Genomic DNA, 15,280 nt, shown 5'->3' on the forward strand with positions numbered 1-15,280 from the left:
CCATCTGGGATTAAAGGTGTGGTGGCACACACCTTTAATCTGGGCTACACCTTCTGCTAGGGACCATATAAGAACATTGGAAGAAGGGAGTCTGGCTCTCGCTCTTTCGCCTTCTTGCCGTGTGGGACTCAGCAACTGCTAGATCCTTGGACTTCCATTAACAGCTACTATTGAACCATTGTTGGGATTTGGACTGCAGACTGTAAGTCATCAATAAATTCCTTTACTATATAGAACATATCCGTAAGTTCTGTGACTCTAGAGAACCCTGACTAATACAAGTCTATACTCAACAAACCTGGAAAACCTGGATGAAATGGACAATTTCATAGACAGATACCAGGTACCAAAGTTAAATCAGGATCAGATTAACGATCTTAACAGTCCCATTTCCCCCAAGGAAATAGAAACAATCATTAATAGTCTCCCAACCAAAAAAAGCCCAGGAACAGATGGGTTTAGTGCAGAGTTCTATCAGACCTTCAAAGAAGACCTAATTCCAGCTCTCCTCAAACTATTCCACAAAATAGAAACAGAAGGTTCCCTACCCAATTTGTTCTATGAAGCCACAATTACTCTGATACCTAAACCACACAAAGATTCAACAAAGAAAGAGAACTTCAGACCAATTTCCCTTATGAATATCGATGCAAAAATACTCAATAAAATCCTTGCAAACCGAATCCAAGAATACATCAAAACCATCATCCGTTGTGACCAAGTAGGCTTCATCCCAGGGATGCAGGGATGGTTTAATATATGGAAATCCATCAACGTATACCACTATATAAACAAACTCAAAGACAAAAATCACATGATTATCTCCTTATATGCTGAGAAAGCATTTGACAAAACCCAACACCCTTCATGATAAAAGTCTTGGAAAGTTCAGGAATTCAAGTTCCATACATAAACATTATAAAAGCAATCTACATGAAACCAGTAGCCAACATCAAAGTAAATGGAGAAAAGCTGGAAGCAAATCACTAAAATTAGGGACTAGATAAGGCTTCCCACTTTCTCCCTATCTATTCATATAGTACTTGAATTTCTAGCCAGAGCAATTTGACAACAAAAGGAGATCAAGGGGATACAAATTGGAAAGGAAGAAGTCAAAACATCACTATTTGCAGATGATATAATAGTATATATAAATGACCCTAAAAATTCGACCGGAGAACTCCTAAACCTGATAAACAGTTTCAGGGAAGTAGTTGGATATAACATTAACTCAAACAAATCATTGGTTTTTCTCTACACAAAGGATAATCAGGCCGAGAAAGAAATTAGGGAAACAACACCCTTTACAATAGTCACAAATAATATAAACTACCTTTGTCTGACTCTATCTAAGGAAGTGAAAGATCTGTGTGATAAAAACTTCGAGTCTCTGAAGAAAGAAATTGAAGATCTCAGAAGATGGAAAGATCTCCCATGCTCATGAATTGGCAGGATTAATATAGTAAAATGGCTATCCTGCCAAAAGCAATCTACAGATTCAATGCAATCCCCATCAAAATTCCAACTCAATTCTTCACAGAGTTAGAAAAGGCAATTTACAAATTCATCTGGAATAACAAAAGAATCAAGGATAGCAAAAGCTATTCTCAACAATCAAAGAACCTCTGGTGGAATCATCATGCCTGACCTCAAGCTGTACTACAGAGAAATTGTGATAAAACCTGCATGGGACTGGTACAGTTCCAGACAGGCAGATCAATGGAATAGAACTGAGGATCCAGAAATGAACCCTCATACCTATGGTCACTTGATCTTTGACAAGGCTGCTAAAACCATCCCGTGGAAAAAAGACAGCATTTTCAATAAATGATGCTAGCTCAACTGGAAGTTATCATGTAGAAGAATGTGAATTGATCCATTCTTATCTCCTTGTACAAAGCTCAAGTCTAAGTGGATTAAGGAACTCCACATAAAACCAGAGACACTGAAACTTATAGAGGAGAAGTTGGAGAAGAGCCTTAAAGATATCAGCAGAGGGGAAAAATTCCTGAACGGAACAGCAATGGCTTGTGCTGTAAAATCAAAAATCAACAAATGGGACCTCATAAAATTGCAAAACTTCTGTAAGGCAAAGGACACTGTCAGTAAGACAAAAAGGTCACCAACAGATTGGGAAAAGATCTTTACAAATCCTAAGTCTGATAGGCAGCTAATATCCAATATATATAAAGAACTCAAGAACTTGGACTCCAGAAAACCAAATAACTCTATTAAAAATGGGGTAGAGACCTAAACAAAGAGTTCTCATCTAAGGAATGCCAAATGGCTCAGAAACACCTGAAAAAATGTACAACATCCTTAATCATCAGGGAAATGCTTATCAAAACAACCCTGAGATTCCACCTTACAATAGTCAGAATGACTAAGATCAAAAACTTAGGTGACAGCACATGCTGTTGAGAATGTGGAGAAAGAGGAACACTCCTCCATTTCTGGAGGGATTGCAAGCTGGTACAACCACTCTGGAAATCAATTTGTTGGTTCCTCCAAATACTGGACATAGTACTATCAGACGAGCAAGCAATACCACTTCTGGGCATACACCCAGAAAATGCTTCAACTTGTAATGTGGGCACATGCTCCACTATGTGCATAGCAGCTTTATTTATAATAGCCAAATGCTGGAAAGAACCCAGATGTCCCTAAACAGAGGAACGGATACAGAAAATGTGGTACATTTACACAATGGTGTACCACACAGCTGTTAAAAACAATAAATTTATGAAATTTTTAAACAAATGGATGGATCTGGAGGATATCATCCTGATTGAGGTAATCCAATCTCAAAAGAACAACATGATATGCACTCACTGATGAGTAGATATTAATCCAAAAGCTCAGAATACTCAAGATACAATTGGCAAACCACATGAAACTCAAGAAGAAGGACTGCCAAAGTGTGGTTACTTTGATCCTTCTTAGAATGGGGAACAAAATGCCCATGGAAGGAGTTACAGAGACAATGTTCAGAGCAGATACTGAAGGAATGACTGTCCAGAGACTGCCCCACCTAGTGATCCATCCCATAAACAACTATCAAACCCAGACACTATTGCAGATGCCATCAAGATTTTGCTGACAGGAGCCTGATATAGCTGTTTCCTGAGAGGCTCTGCCAGTGCCTGGCAAATACAGAAGTGGATGCTCACAGTAATTCATTGGATGGTACACAGGGTCCCCAATGAAGGAGCTAGAGAAAGTACCCAAGGATCTGAAGGGGTTTGCAGTCCATAGGAGAAATAACAATACAAACTAACCAGTACCCTCCAGAGATCCCTAGGACTAAACCACCAACCAAAGAAAACATGTGGTGGGACTCATGGCTCTGCATATGTCGCAGAGGATGGCTTAGTCAGGCATCGATGGGAAGAAAGGCCTTTGGTCCTGTGAATGTTCTATGCCCCAGCATAGGGGAATGTCAGGCCCAGGAAACAGGAGTGGGTTGTTTGGGGAGCAGAGGGAGGGGGTAGGGGATTTTCAGAAGAGAAATTAGGAAAGTGTATAGCATTTGAACTGTAAATAAAGAAAATATCTAACAAAAAAAGGAGAAAAAAAGAAGGCAGAAATGTAGTATTAGATGGAAGCTTGATACCTTAAGGATGTTAGAATTACCACTGATATAAAAGCTCAAAGACAAAGGGTCTCCCAGGAAATGGGATAACATTTGAAATGTAAATAAAGAAGATATCTAATAAGTAAATAAATAATAAAATTCTATCTTCTAATTCTGATACCTTAGAACAGGAGTACGACACGCTGGATGATTGGACTCTCTCTGGAGTATGGGCCATAGCTCCATTTGTCAGGAGCTTCATATTACTGTATGTAAATTTTCCAGGAGATGAAAGCAAAACTGGATGTCATTTCTGTCTATACAGATGTTAAGTCTTCCTGACTTCCATCAGTGAGGAGGAAGCTGGACATTCAAGCTCCCTGAGGAGAATAATCCAGTTCAGGGTTGGCCTTGGGCACAGTTATATTAAAGCTGTCTATGATTGCACAGCCCTAACTCCCAAGTCTTCCTTTACTTCAGTGTTTTCTTCAAATTCTTTTTTTACTGTTTACTAAGAGCTGGAAAGCTGGAAATCATAGGTCACAGAATCAAGAGTTCTTGGATACAGGTTCTCTGTGTGTTGAAGGACCCCAGAAGACACACCCTGTCACTCACCGTGTAGATTCAATCAGAAACATGGAAGCTCAAGGAAGTCTCACTGTTAGCAGATGAATTATGCAGTAGAAGTTTAGTTTGTATTCATTTTGCCTGAGGAGAAAATTAACAAGTTTAGGTTGACTACACTGTGTCCTGATTTAACTGGCAGGCGTGCCAAGGATACTCATTGAAAAGTTTGGGCCCAGTTCTCCCAGGACAGATGTTATCCAACAGAGTAGAGTCAACTCAACAGGCAAAAGGTTCCAGTGGGATCCCACATGTCCCTGCTCTCCAGTGGGAACTTGTCACTGACAGTCACTAAAATTACAGGCTGCAGAGATGCTTTAAGGACTCCCTTCACCTAAGCCTGTGCAGGATTCCACCTGCCCCACCACTTCCATCTGAGTAAGTGCCCTGAGTAAGCACAGGATCAGAAGGTGGCTGGGACCCAGGCAGGCTGTGCGAGGAGGAGCTCTGGAGATGCAGGGGGAGTTTCAGCCTCTGCCATGGGGAAGCTGAGTTGAAGGCCCTCAGCACAGGGTACGGTGTGCTGCATCAAGCACATTTTCTTCCTGGGGTATTCATTTCCTTAAGGTCCTAAAATTACCTAATTTTATAAGATATCAATTAATTTTAATTTCAATGTATTTTTCTGAGCTAATTACCAAATTTACTTTATCATCCATAATTTGTATAGTATAATTACTAGAAGTTTTCAGAATTGACCCTTTGTATGCATCTGGAAAAGTACTGCTGTTTTAATTTCAAATGTAAACAAATACACTTGATTTTGCTTCTCTTAATTATGCACCATAAAGGGAATGGTGATGATATACTAGCTTCTACAGGGTGAATGCTTAGAAGTTCTAAAAGCCTTTGAAAAAGAAACGGGTGGTATGTTCAATCATCCACTAACAGCATGCTCCTTGCTAACCTTTATAGACTGGAGCTTTCTTAAGAGGCTTTCCATTCCCTGTTTAACTACACAAATTATGTCAGCCCTTAGCCTCATTCTGCCTGGTAGGAGTGGTCACCTGAGTCACTGTGGTGATGAGGTTACAGGACATGGATTGTTAGTAAATAGTGACTATGGTCCTAATAGACATGATATTTGTGTTCATTAATCATTTCTGTGTTCTAGTCATTGAATAAATATGCTTTATAGTCTTCTGATAATATAATTGCACTGGGAGGGAGGTGAGAGCTGCTGAGCAGCAAGGCCAAGCCTCTCAGGAGGCATCACTGGGTGATGAGGGAAGCAGGTTGTGCTGCAGCACTGTGCGGGGTCCATGTTGATGGCTGGAGTCTGTGCAACTCTGCCTCGCTGGGGAATCTGTTCCTGCTTTTTCTGGAGGTTTATTTAGGAACACCAGGTAATAATATTCCCACAGCCAGTCTGAGCATGCAGACACAGCTACAAAGGCTTTAAGATTTAAAAGTACTATTCTTACACTGTCTTTCAAAAACAGCTGCCCTCCCACAGTCTAAGGGCTCTTCATGTTTGCCCATCACATCCCCAAAGTTCATTTATTTCTGATGTCTCTGAAAACAGACGTTTTTTGCCTTCCCTGATATACCAGCCATTTCTCTCTCATGTCTTTCTAGGTTTAAGTTAGGATTTGGCCAAAGGTAGACATCCTGACTGAGTAACAGCATACTCAAGCTGTTGATCAGTGTCACCTACCAAACCCCTCAAGTTGATGATCCTATAGGTCATGGTTGTCCATGATTTGGGTAACTGTGGAATGACAAAAAGTCTAATGCCAGGGCTTCCTTGATTCAGGCCATACAGGAAGTTTCTGCTTTTCTGCCCTGAGCAGCCACAGACTTTGCTATCAACGTTAAGTGAAGACTGCTCAGGTTCCTCTTTGTCATTTGTTGTTCCTTTCATCATAATCTGCCCAAATGACTTCCTTTCCTTTCCTTTCCTTTCCTTTCCTTTCCTTTCCTTTCCTTTCCTTTCCTTTCCTTTCCTTTCCTTTCCTTTCCTTTCCTTTCCNTCCTTTCCTTTCCTTTCCTTTCCTTTCCTTTCCTTTCCTTTCCTTTCCTTTCCTTTCCTTTCCTTTCCTTTCCTTTCCTTTCCTTTCCTGTCCTGTCCTGTCCTGTCCTGTCCTGTCCTGTCCTGTCCTGTCCTGTCCTGTCCTGTCCTGTCCTTTCCCGGAGTGTAAGCTCTTCTATTGGAACCTGTTTCAGAAGTCAGTGACCTTTTCTGTTACTATCTATACTATGTACAGAATTTCCAGTCTCTTGAAAGAAGCCTGTTTTGTTATATTGTGCAAAATACAATCACAGTGCATGGTGCAATATATTGTCCCAGGTCTGTCACAGCTTATTCTCTCCTGCCCTCTCTGATAGATCAGTGTCCTTTGATTCTGCAAATCAGAGAGTGTGGGTCCTCTCTTAGCCCGTGCTCAGCCAGGAAGGTGTGAGCTGCTGAGGTTCAGCTGGGAGGGGACAGGCTAGAGAATTCATTGTGGCTTCTGAGGAGGGTTCATACTCACCAGATGGTGATATTATTTCTCTAGATATTATACATCTGTCTAGAATCTGCATGCCTTACTGATTGTTCTTGTTTGGTTTTTCAACACTTGGTTTCACTGTGTAGACCTGGCTGTCCTGTAACTGTGCAGACCAGTTAGGTTTTGACCTTGAACATCCACCACCTCTGACTTTGAAGTGCTGGAATTAGGTTGTCTGCCACCATTGCTAAACACTGATATTTATGATATAAAAACACATAGAATAGTATGGTGTCTTAGTCAGGGTTTCTATTCCTGCACAAACATCATGAACAAGAAGCTAGTTGGGGAGGAAAGCAAGTTGGGGAGGTTCATTCAGCTTACACTTTCCACATTTCTGTTCATCAACAAATGATGTTAGAACTGGAACTCAAGCAAATCAGGAAGCAGGAGCTGATGCAGAGGCCATGGAGAGATGTTCCTTACTGGCTTGCTTCCACTGGCTTGCTCAGTCTGCTCTCTTATAGAACCCAAGACTACCAGCCCAGGCATGGTCCCACCCACAAGAGGACCCCCCTTTGATCACTAATTGAGAAAATGCCTTACAGCTGAATATCATGGAGGCATTTTCCCCAACTGAAGCTCCTTTCTCTGTGATAACTCCAGCCTGTGTCAAGTTGACACAAAACTAGCCAGTACATGTGATCAGTGAAATTTGGAGGTAACAGGATTCCTCTAGTCAGAGGAATGTTATCTGTATCTTTCCTAGTAGACAGGTGTTCATCATGGCAAGCAATCAGTTGCTTCACTGTAAGTTTTCTCTTGCTACTGCAGAATCTCACCTCCAGAAAGATAAAGATTCCCAGTGCTTTCAAAGCCAGAATCCCTGAAGCCATGATGTTGAGAATATCACTGAGGAGTCACAGCCTCTGTGCCTGCCTGACTTTCCTAGGAGCTTCAGGTTTGCAGGGCTGAGGTTTCTGAAGTAACCCTGACATTGGTACAGCCTGCCTCTGCTCTGTAGAGCTGACAGCACACTGTTTCATTGGTCTGACAAGGGGTGTGTTCATAAAGATCAAGTTCCTTTTTGTCTATTTTCTCTTTTCTTAGTTCCTTTCCTTCTTTCCTTTCCTCTTTTATTTACTCTTTTCTTTTCTTTTCTGATTATCTCAGTGTGGTTATATGAAAATGCACATTTCCAGAAACAACGTGAGAGCAAGCATTTTAGAATTCTTGTACCTCTTAGTCAGCTAGTGCCAATGAGCATATGATGCCAGCTACTACTTTAGCTTTACAGGTGTGATTTCCTTCCATGAAATGAAGTGTATAAAAGATTCTCCTGCCGCTCAGTGTATACAGATTACAAAATGACATCTGGAGTGTGAGCTCCTAGTGGCATTTGTCCCATAAAGCAACTGCCATTTTCATTGATCATTGGGAAATAGAAGTATATCTTTCTGCACCCTACTATGAACTGATTCTTGTGACTGGGATTTACAAAACAAACCCATAAGTTTTATAAAGAACTTCATAATAAATTTGGAATAATTAAGCACCAGCCACTATATATATAGATCTATCTAGAATACATGATCCATAATTTTATAAAGGATTAACCTTTTCTAAAACGCTACATTTTTTTTTTATTTCAGGATGTCTGCTCTGTTAAATGTTTTCACCAGCTACCTGTCCCAGGTCTAATGCCTTAACCACTACAAAGTACTCGTGATTTTGATCCCCTTTACAACTCCCTAGTATCTTTCATTACAATATCTCATGCTCTAAAGAAGTATAGAACAATTTCACCCATACTCTTGACTTTAAGTGATAAATGTTTACTCTGTTTACAAAATTGCATGCACCATATGCTTGGTGTCTCTGCTATACAGTATCACGTTAACTTGGCACAAGGTAGAGTTATTTTAGAAGAGGGAATCTCAACTGAGAAATTCAACCACCAGGGCAAGCACCTGGTACATTTTCTTGATTGATGATTTATTTGATATGGAAGAGTTCAGCTCATTGTGGACATTTCCACACCTGGGCTGGTGTTCCTAGATACAATGAGACAGTAGATAGAGGAAGATATATGGAGCATTGTGGTAAACAACACTAGTCAATGGCTTGTCTAACAGTTCCTGCCTCCAAGACCCTGTCTTGAGTTTATTTCCAGCTTCCCTGAATGAAGAACTACAAGCTGTATGGTAAAATAATCCCTTTCTCCTCAACTTGCTTTTCATTATGCTATTTTATCACAGCAAGAGAAGGCCTACCCAAATTGGGACTAGGATATGGGGTTTACTGTGACAGACCTGACCATGTGATTTTTGAAGATTGTAAAAAGGTTTGGAAAATGTAAGCTGTATGATACGTAGAATGCTGATACCTTAGTGAATTATTCTGTGTGGTCTAAGATATAATGCTGAGAGCAGTGGAGAGTATGGACAATTGTCTTAGGAAGATCATGAGGGAAGTTTAAGTGTCCCTTAAAGATTCTATGAGGGTCATTCGTATTTTAAGTTAAGAACCATTAAAGTGAATCCTTCGCCTTTCTGGAATAATTAAAAACTTCTGAAAAGTGTTTTCTTGGGTTCAGCACAGAGACATGCTGGTTCAGGTACAGTTGAGGCTACAACTCCTGCTCAAATTGAAGTTGATAGCTTAAGATTCTCTCAGATTGTACTGGTTCTGAAGGTAGGAAGGGATCAGGGAGTGATGCCATAGCTTGTCACATTACAGCTGGGTTAGATAGAGTCCCTAAAGACAGCCAAGAAGAGACTATCAATGAAGCTTCAGCTCACTTGAAGTACAAATCCACGAGATCTGAGATGTCAATATCACAGTACATCTACCAAGGGCAGCAGCAGCTGCTGTGGAGTGAGGCCAGTTTAAGTCTAGCAGACAAGCTGTGTGTGCTGTGGAAGGCTTTCCCAGCACTGTGGAGGAGCCCAGAAGATTGCTAGTGAGTTCCAGAAACGTTACTCAGTTTGACACTAGTGGGCTTTGTTGAATTTGATTGGGACTGTGCCCCGTTTCTTCCTTTTGGAAACAAGAAAATATTTAAGTTATTGTTTATGTTACAGGGGCCTAGAATTAAGAGACTTTGTACTTTTAAATGGATTTTGTAGTTTTATGGAGACTTTGGAGTTTTACAGAAATGTTGAAAATGTAAGAGAACCAGGATGTTCTAGAGACCGAAAATTTTGGAGAGGCTTTGCATGTTGGGCGAGATTTGAAGATTTAGGGGGAGATTAAGCTTTTAAAGTATATTGAATTTTTATCTTGAAATCTTGCTATTACTATGATATCTTGAGAACAAAAGGAGACAAGTTCACAGTGTAACAGTGGTGTGGTTTTGTGTCCACCTGACAAGAGGACAGCTTTTCCTGCTATTTTGGTTTCTTTGTTTCTTTGTTTTGTTTTGTTTTGGTTTGGTTTGGTTTGTTTGGTTTTGGTTTGTTTGTTTGTTTGTTTGTTTTGACACACAGTAAATCATTGATAAAGAGGTAAGGTAATGTCAGTTCAGATAATTCCCCTACAAGATTGATATGTGAGCATATTTGTGGTGAATTTAGATTGGTTATCTATGTGATAAGGCCCAGCTTAGTGTGAGTATAGGCCCCAGGCTGGTAGTTCCTTAAGAATACAGACAAGGAAGCTGTGAAGCAAAAAGTCAGTAAATAGTACTTTTCTATGATTGTGCATCAGTTCCTGCCTATAGGTCTCTACCTTAAGTTCTTCCCCCAACTACCCTGGATGATGTATTATTAGCAGTAACAAGCAATAAAGGCTTTCCCACCCAGCATGGGTTTGGTCATGGTGTTTTACTAAGTTAGTGTCTAATCAAAAAACTGTAAGAATTCTACAGCATATACAGCACATTGATGAATATAAACTTGTAGTTGGCATATCAGGAATCTAAAAAAGTATGAACCCTCAGTTTTCAAAAGAGGAAATGTACACTCCTTAGAGCCTATCTTTCGAGACTCAGTTGTGCCATTTTGCTTTAATTCTGTAATAAGAGATAATCCCAATTCTTTGAATTGTGCTTCTATTTATCCCAGACTTCACATCATGAAGGAAGTTGAAGTAAGCTCCTGCAGACGTGTCCATTTTGTCCTTCTATTGGAGGCAGTTCTAGATTAAGTTTAGAAACATGGAAGATGAAGTTAGAGTATCACTCAAAGACTGAATTTTCCACACAAGTGCTCTAGAGAGGACTTCTCTTCAATGTTCTGCTGCCTTGTAATTTACTTATTTTTTTTATATTCTGTTTCAAACAGTGATGGAGCTGACCAGTAACTATGTATTGCCCTTTCCCTCCCAGAGCACAAACATAAGGCACTGCATGGGAGAACCAGCAGGTGAAATATCTGCAGAGACCATCTTGTGCTGGAACACTGCCATGCTTGGTGTGTAAACAGCATGCTCTTACATACCTAGTGCCCACCTGACACAGGATCATGGCTGTGTATGTGTTCAGGAGGAGGTGACTGGAGCTCAGCCTCAGAGTATTCTGGGTCATAATTGGTTAAAATGGCAGATTGTGGGAGGAAGAGTAAACATCTGGATTCAAAGATCACAATTCCCGACATTTGATGCATGAATATATTAAGAAATTTGATTTTTACATAATATTAAGTAATGATAGACACAAATTGAATAAGAGCATACCCATTCCACAGGAATTCTTTTATTGGGAAGAACTGGTTTCTTTCACACAATCCACCTCATTCAAACTCACCCAAAATAGTAAAACTGCCTGTAATGTTGCTGGCAGTGCAGATGTTGTGGATGAACCCCAAGTAAGATGCTATTCCTGCTCCAGGAAAACCTACATATGCTAAATAAGAAAAGAAATAATCTATGATGTGTGAAGTATTTAATGTTGAAAGAGCTCATGCACTGACACAGCCACCATAGAACATAGGATCCATCCATGGCTCAGCTGAGACAAGTGAGAGCGTGGGTGTGGTCTGTGGGGTGTAGGGTGGAGACAAGGTTTTCAGTAAAATGTGGTGAGGGGAGCAGAGTTGCCAAGGGGTGATGAGTGAGATTCTATTCTTTTCTCCTCAACCACTGTTCTTGCATATGATGAATAAGAACAGCAGATTTCATACTCACTCTAACATAAAGAACACCTTTTTCTTGGAAATTGGCATTGGGATCTCAGGCAACAGCTTCCTTCTTCTCTTTCACATCCGAAAGTTCATTCGTGGGCACAGGCCCAGACTCACTGACCTGCCCATTGGTCTCTTATCCCTTATCCACCTACTGATGCTACTGGTCATGGCGTTCATAGCCACAGACATTTTTATTTCTTGGAGGGAATGGGATGACATCATATGTAAATTCCTTGTGTACCTGTACAGAGTTTTGAGGGGTCTCTCCCTTTGTACCATCAGCATGTTGAGTGTCCTCCAGGCCATAATCCTCAGTCCCAGAAGCTCCTGTTTAGCAAAGTTCAAGCACAAATCTCACCATCACATCTCACGTGGCATTATTTTCCTGAGTGTCCTCTATATGTTAATTAGCAGTCACATCTTGTTATCCATCATTGCCACCCCAAATTTGACCAGGAATGACTTTCTTTATGTTACTCAATCCTGCTCTATTCTACCCTTGAGTTACCTCATGCAAAGCATGTATTCTACACTGCTGGCCCTCAGGGAATTCTTTCTTATTAGTCTCATGGTCCTCTCAACTTTGTACATGGTAGTCCTCTTGTGCAGGCACAGGAAACAGGCCCAGAATCTTCAAGGTACCAGTCTTTCCCTCAAAGCATCTGCAGAGCAAAGGGCCACCCAGACCATCCTAATGCTTATGACCTTCTTTGTGCTGATGTCCATCTTTGACAGCATTGTCTCCTGCTCAAGAACTATGTTCCTGGATGATCCAACATCTTACTCTATCCATATCTTTGTGATGCACATCTATACCACAGTGAGCCCTTTTGTGTTTATAAGCACTGAAAAACAGATAGTTAATATTTTGAGAGGGTGATAAATGTTTGAATCTTCACTGATGGGCAAGATTCTTTAAGAAGAGCTAATGAACTGGCATCAGAACTGTCAGTCATGACATGCTGTCTATGTGCTTTGCCCCATGTTAAATATGAAGATGTTTTTCTGTTAAAATTGATTTATTTTAACCAACATGAGAGTAAACATGTAAAAGAAGATTTAACAACATGCACTTAGAGATATGATAAGGGTGTTTCTAAATTTATGTCAGTTTTTATTTCTCAATGAAAGGATCCCTATGAGGTAGTTCTTGCCCATCTAAGTCTTCAACGTCCCACAATGTTGGTATGTATGTGACCACTTCAAGTATGTTTCACTTTTCTGTTATGAATTTTGATAAATTAGAGAAACATTTCTTACCAAAAGTAGTGCTCTGATCCAAAAAGAAAAGGGATTATATACAGAGCTTTCAAAATAGAATTATGTGCAAAAGGCACATTGTGATTTGTACAGCAATACTAAGAATAACAGGATTTAAAACTCTCAGTATTTAAAATGGAAACAACAGTCTAGAATTAACAGGACCTATGACTGAAACAAAACCTCTGCATGGTGTGGCATAGTGGTCAATCTTTAAGTGCAAGGCAATTCCTGCACAGGTTGCTGTGGGATGGAACCCCCAAAACAAGAAATATCCACACCATAGTGGCCAGCTCCCTGGAGGTTCAAGACTCTACCCCACACCTTTCCTTAAACCCTGTTCCTCCTCATTCAGTCTGCACTGTAATTAGCTTCTGGTAAAATCTGTTACATGGGGAAGCATTACTGCTTATTGGGAATTTGGTCAAACTCTACTAAGAAGTTTAATAAGCCAATCAAACATAAGTCACTCTAGATTGCTAAAGCAAGGATACACAGGGTACAAAAAAATCTTTCTAAAAATTAACTTGGACCTCAGGTTTTGTATGGATGTCCTCTGGGCTTATTGTTTCTATATAATTAGCAGATTGCTGACTTCAACTTTATTGTCTCACAATTGGTTATTTTCAACAACTATGGAATATAGACAAACCATGAACTTGCTGAGGAAAGTAAAATAACTCAATGACATAAAAGTAAGTTTTATGTGATAACATACTGACTGATTGACTGATAGAGTTTATCAATATAGTTACACATAGACACTCAAAATGCAATGTCATTTTTATGTTCAAGAAAAATGCAACAAATTTTTTATTTTTGTTTGATGGACAGACTTTCAATTCAGCAGGGAAACAAGTGTCATACATCTGTGTATTTATGAGATATGTGATGTGTATGAATTCACTAGCACTTATTGAGTAGCTAGAGTTTTCAAATGGCATCTTTGTATGTTTTTTGTACTTCCTAATAATAAAGACATATTTTCTTCATACAAATATCACAACATTGTCTCTAAAAAGTATTCACTGCACAATAAAAACCTAAGTTCATATACCCAACATCCACATATCACTAGATAATGAATGCCAGGCATCTTTCACCCCCCCAGAGATCTTATGGACAAGTGGGTGGTGAATTCCCAGAATCTCTGTGTTACTTACCTGGCCCACATAGTACAGAAAAAAAAGAGACCCAACAGAAACAAAGTGGAAATTCAGGACTAATGTAACAGGTTGAAATCTGACATCTACATACACTCAATGATGTATATGTGCCTATATTCACAGGCATAAACACACACACACACACACACAAACAAATTTAAATAACTCCTCCTATATCAAATAATGATGAGAATATAAATACACTAGAATGTAAATTTTAATAATAAAATATTGTGACAAACATGTCCTGCACACAGATGGAATTCCATTCTTTGCTCGTCTTATTCTTATTCTCAGTCTCTCCTGGGAAAGCAAAGCTCTCACTGGAGATCCTGCCAGGAACATGCTCATTTCTGGCACTGAGATGCAAAGGCAGCTCCAGTTTTGTGACTCCTTGGTGAAATTCCTGTGACTGCAAAAGTCTGAATGTAAAAGCAGATCAGGACAAGTTCCTTCAGGTCGGCACCAGCACCAGGTCACGTTGGGCACAGAATCGGCAGAGACCCCCCACGGTCCCTAGAGGACTCTCCACTCAATCTTAGGATAACTGGTGAGCAGAGCACAACATCAGCTCAAATTCAATTGTGACAGGCCTGTGACAGCAGGAACAAGGACACGGGAGCCCTTCCTGACCAGAGACTCAGGTTCCTTTTGATCAGTTCTGGTTTACCTTGGTTTCAAACAGAAAAGACAGCTCCACGGTCCTCAAAGGAGACACCACTGACAGGCACTGTAACACACCCAGGATCTTAGGACAACAGGATTCCAGAATAACAGGAGCTGGGTCACACTAGGATTTTATGGTCTCACAGGAAGCTTGACTGCCAAGAACTCTGACACACCCAGAATCTCAGGTTCACAGGAGCCCACAATCAAAAAATCACAGAGAAAGCTGGACTCTGGGGAGTCCTGTATCAACTGGGATTAAATAAAGGACAGGCTCCAATCAGATATATTGAGGTCAGCAAGCACTTCAGATAATCAGATGGCAGGAGGCAAGCATAAGAACAGAAGCAACAGAAACCAAGGTTACTTGGCATCATCAGAACCAAACTCTCCCACCATAGCAAGTCCTGGATACACCATCACACCAGAAAANNA

The 15,280-nt window shown here is 40.3% G+C and overlaps 1 protein-coding gene across 1 annotated transcript; it reads left to right on the forward strand.

Moving 5' to 3' along the window:
- The first annotated feature begins 4,555 nt into the window (after nt 1-4,555).
- LOC110317020 (vomeronasal type-1 receptor 45) lies at nt 4,556-14,010 on the forward strand. Its single transcript, XM_021191359.1, has 2 exons — nt 4,556-4,711; nt 10,914-14,010. Exon 2 carries the CDS (start codon nt 11,677-11,679, stop codon nt 12,631-12,633), a length of 957 nt encoding a protein of 318 aa, XP_021047018.1. The 5' UTR covers nt 4,556-4,711; nt 10,914-11,676; the 3' UTR covers nt 12,634-14,010.
- The last annotated feature ends 1,270 nt before the right edge of the window (nt 14,011-15,280 follow it).

This window comes from Mus pahari, chromosome 2 (assembly GCF_900095145.1).
Source record: "Mus pahari chromosome 2, PAHARI_EIJ_v1.1, whole genome shotgun sequence".
NCBI classification, from domain to species: domain Eukaryota; kingdom Metazoa; phylum Chordata; class Mammalia; order Rodentia; family Muridae; genus Mus; species Mus pahari.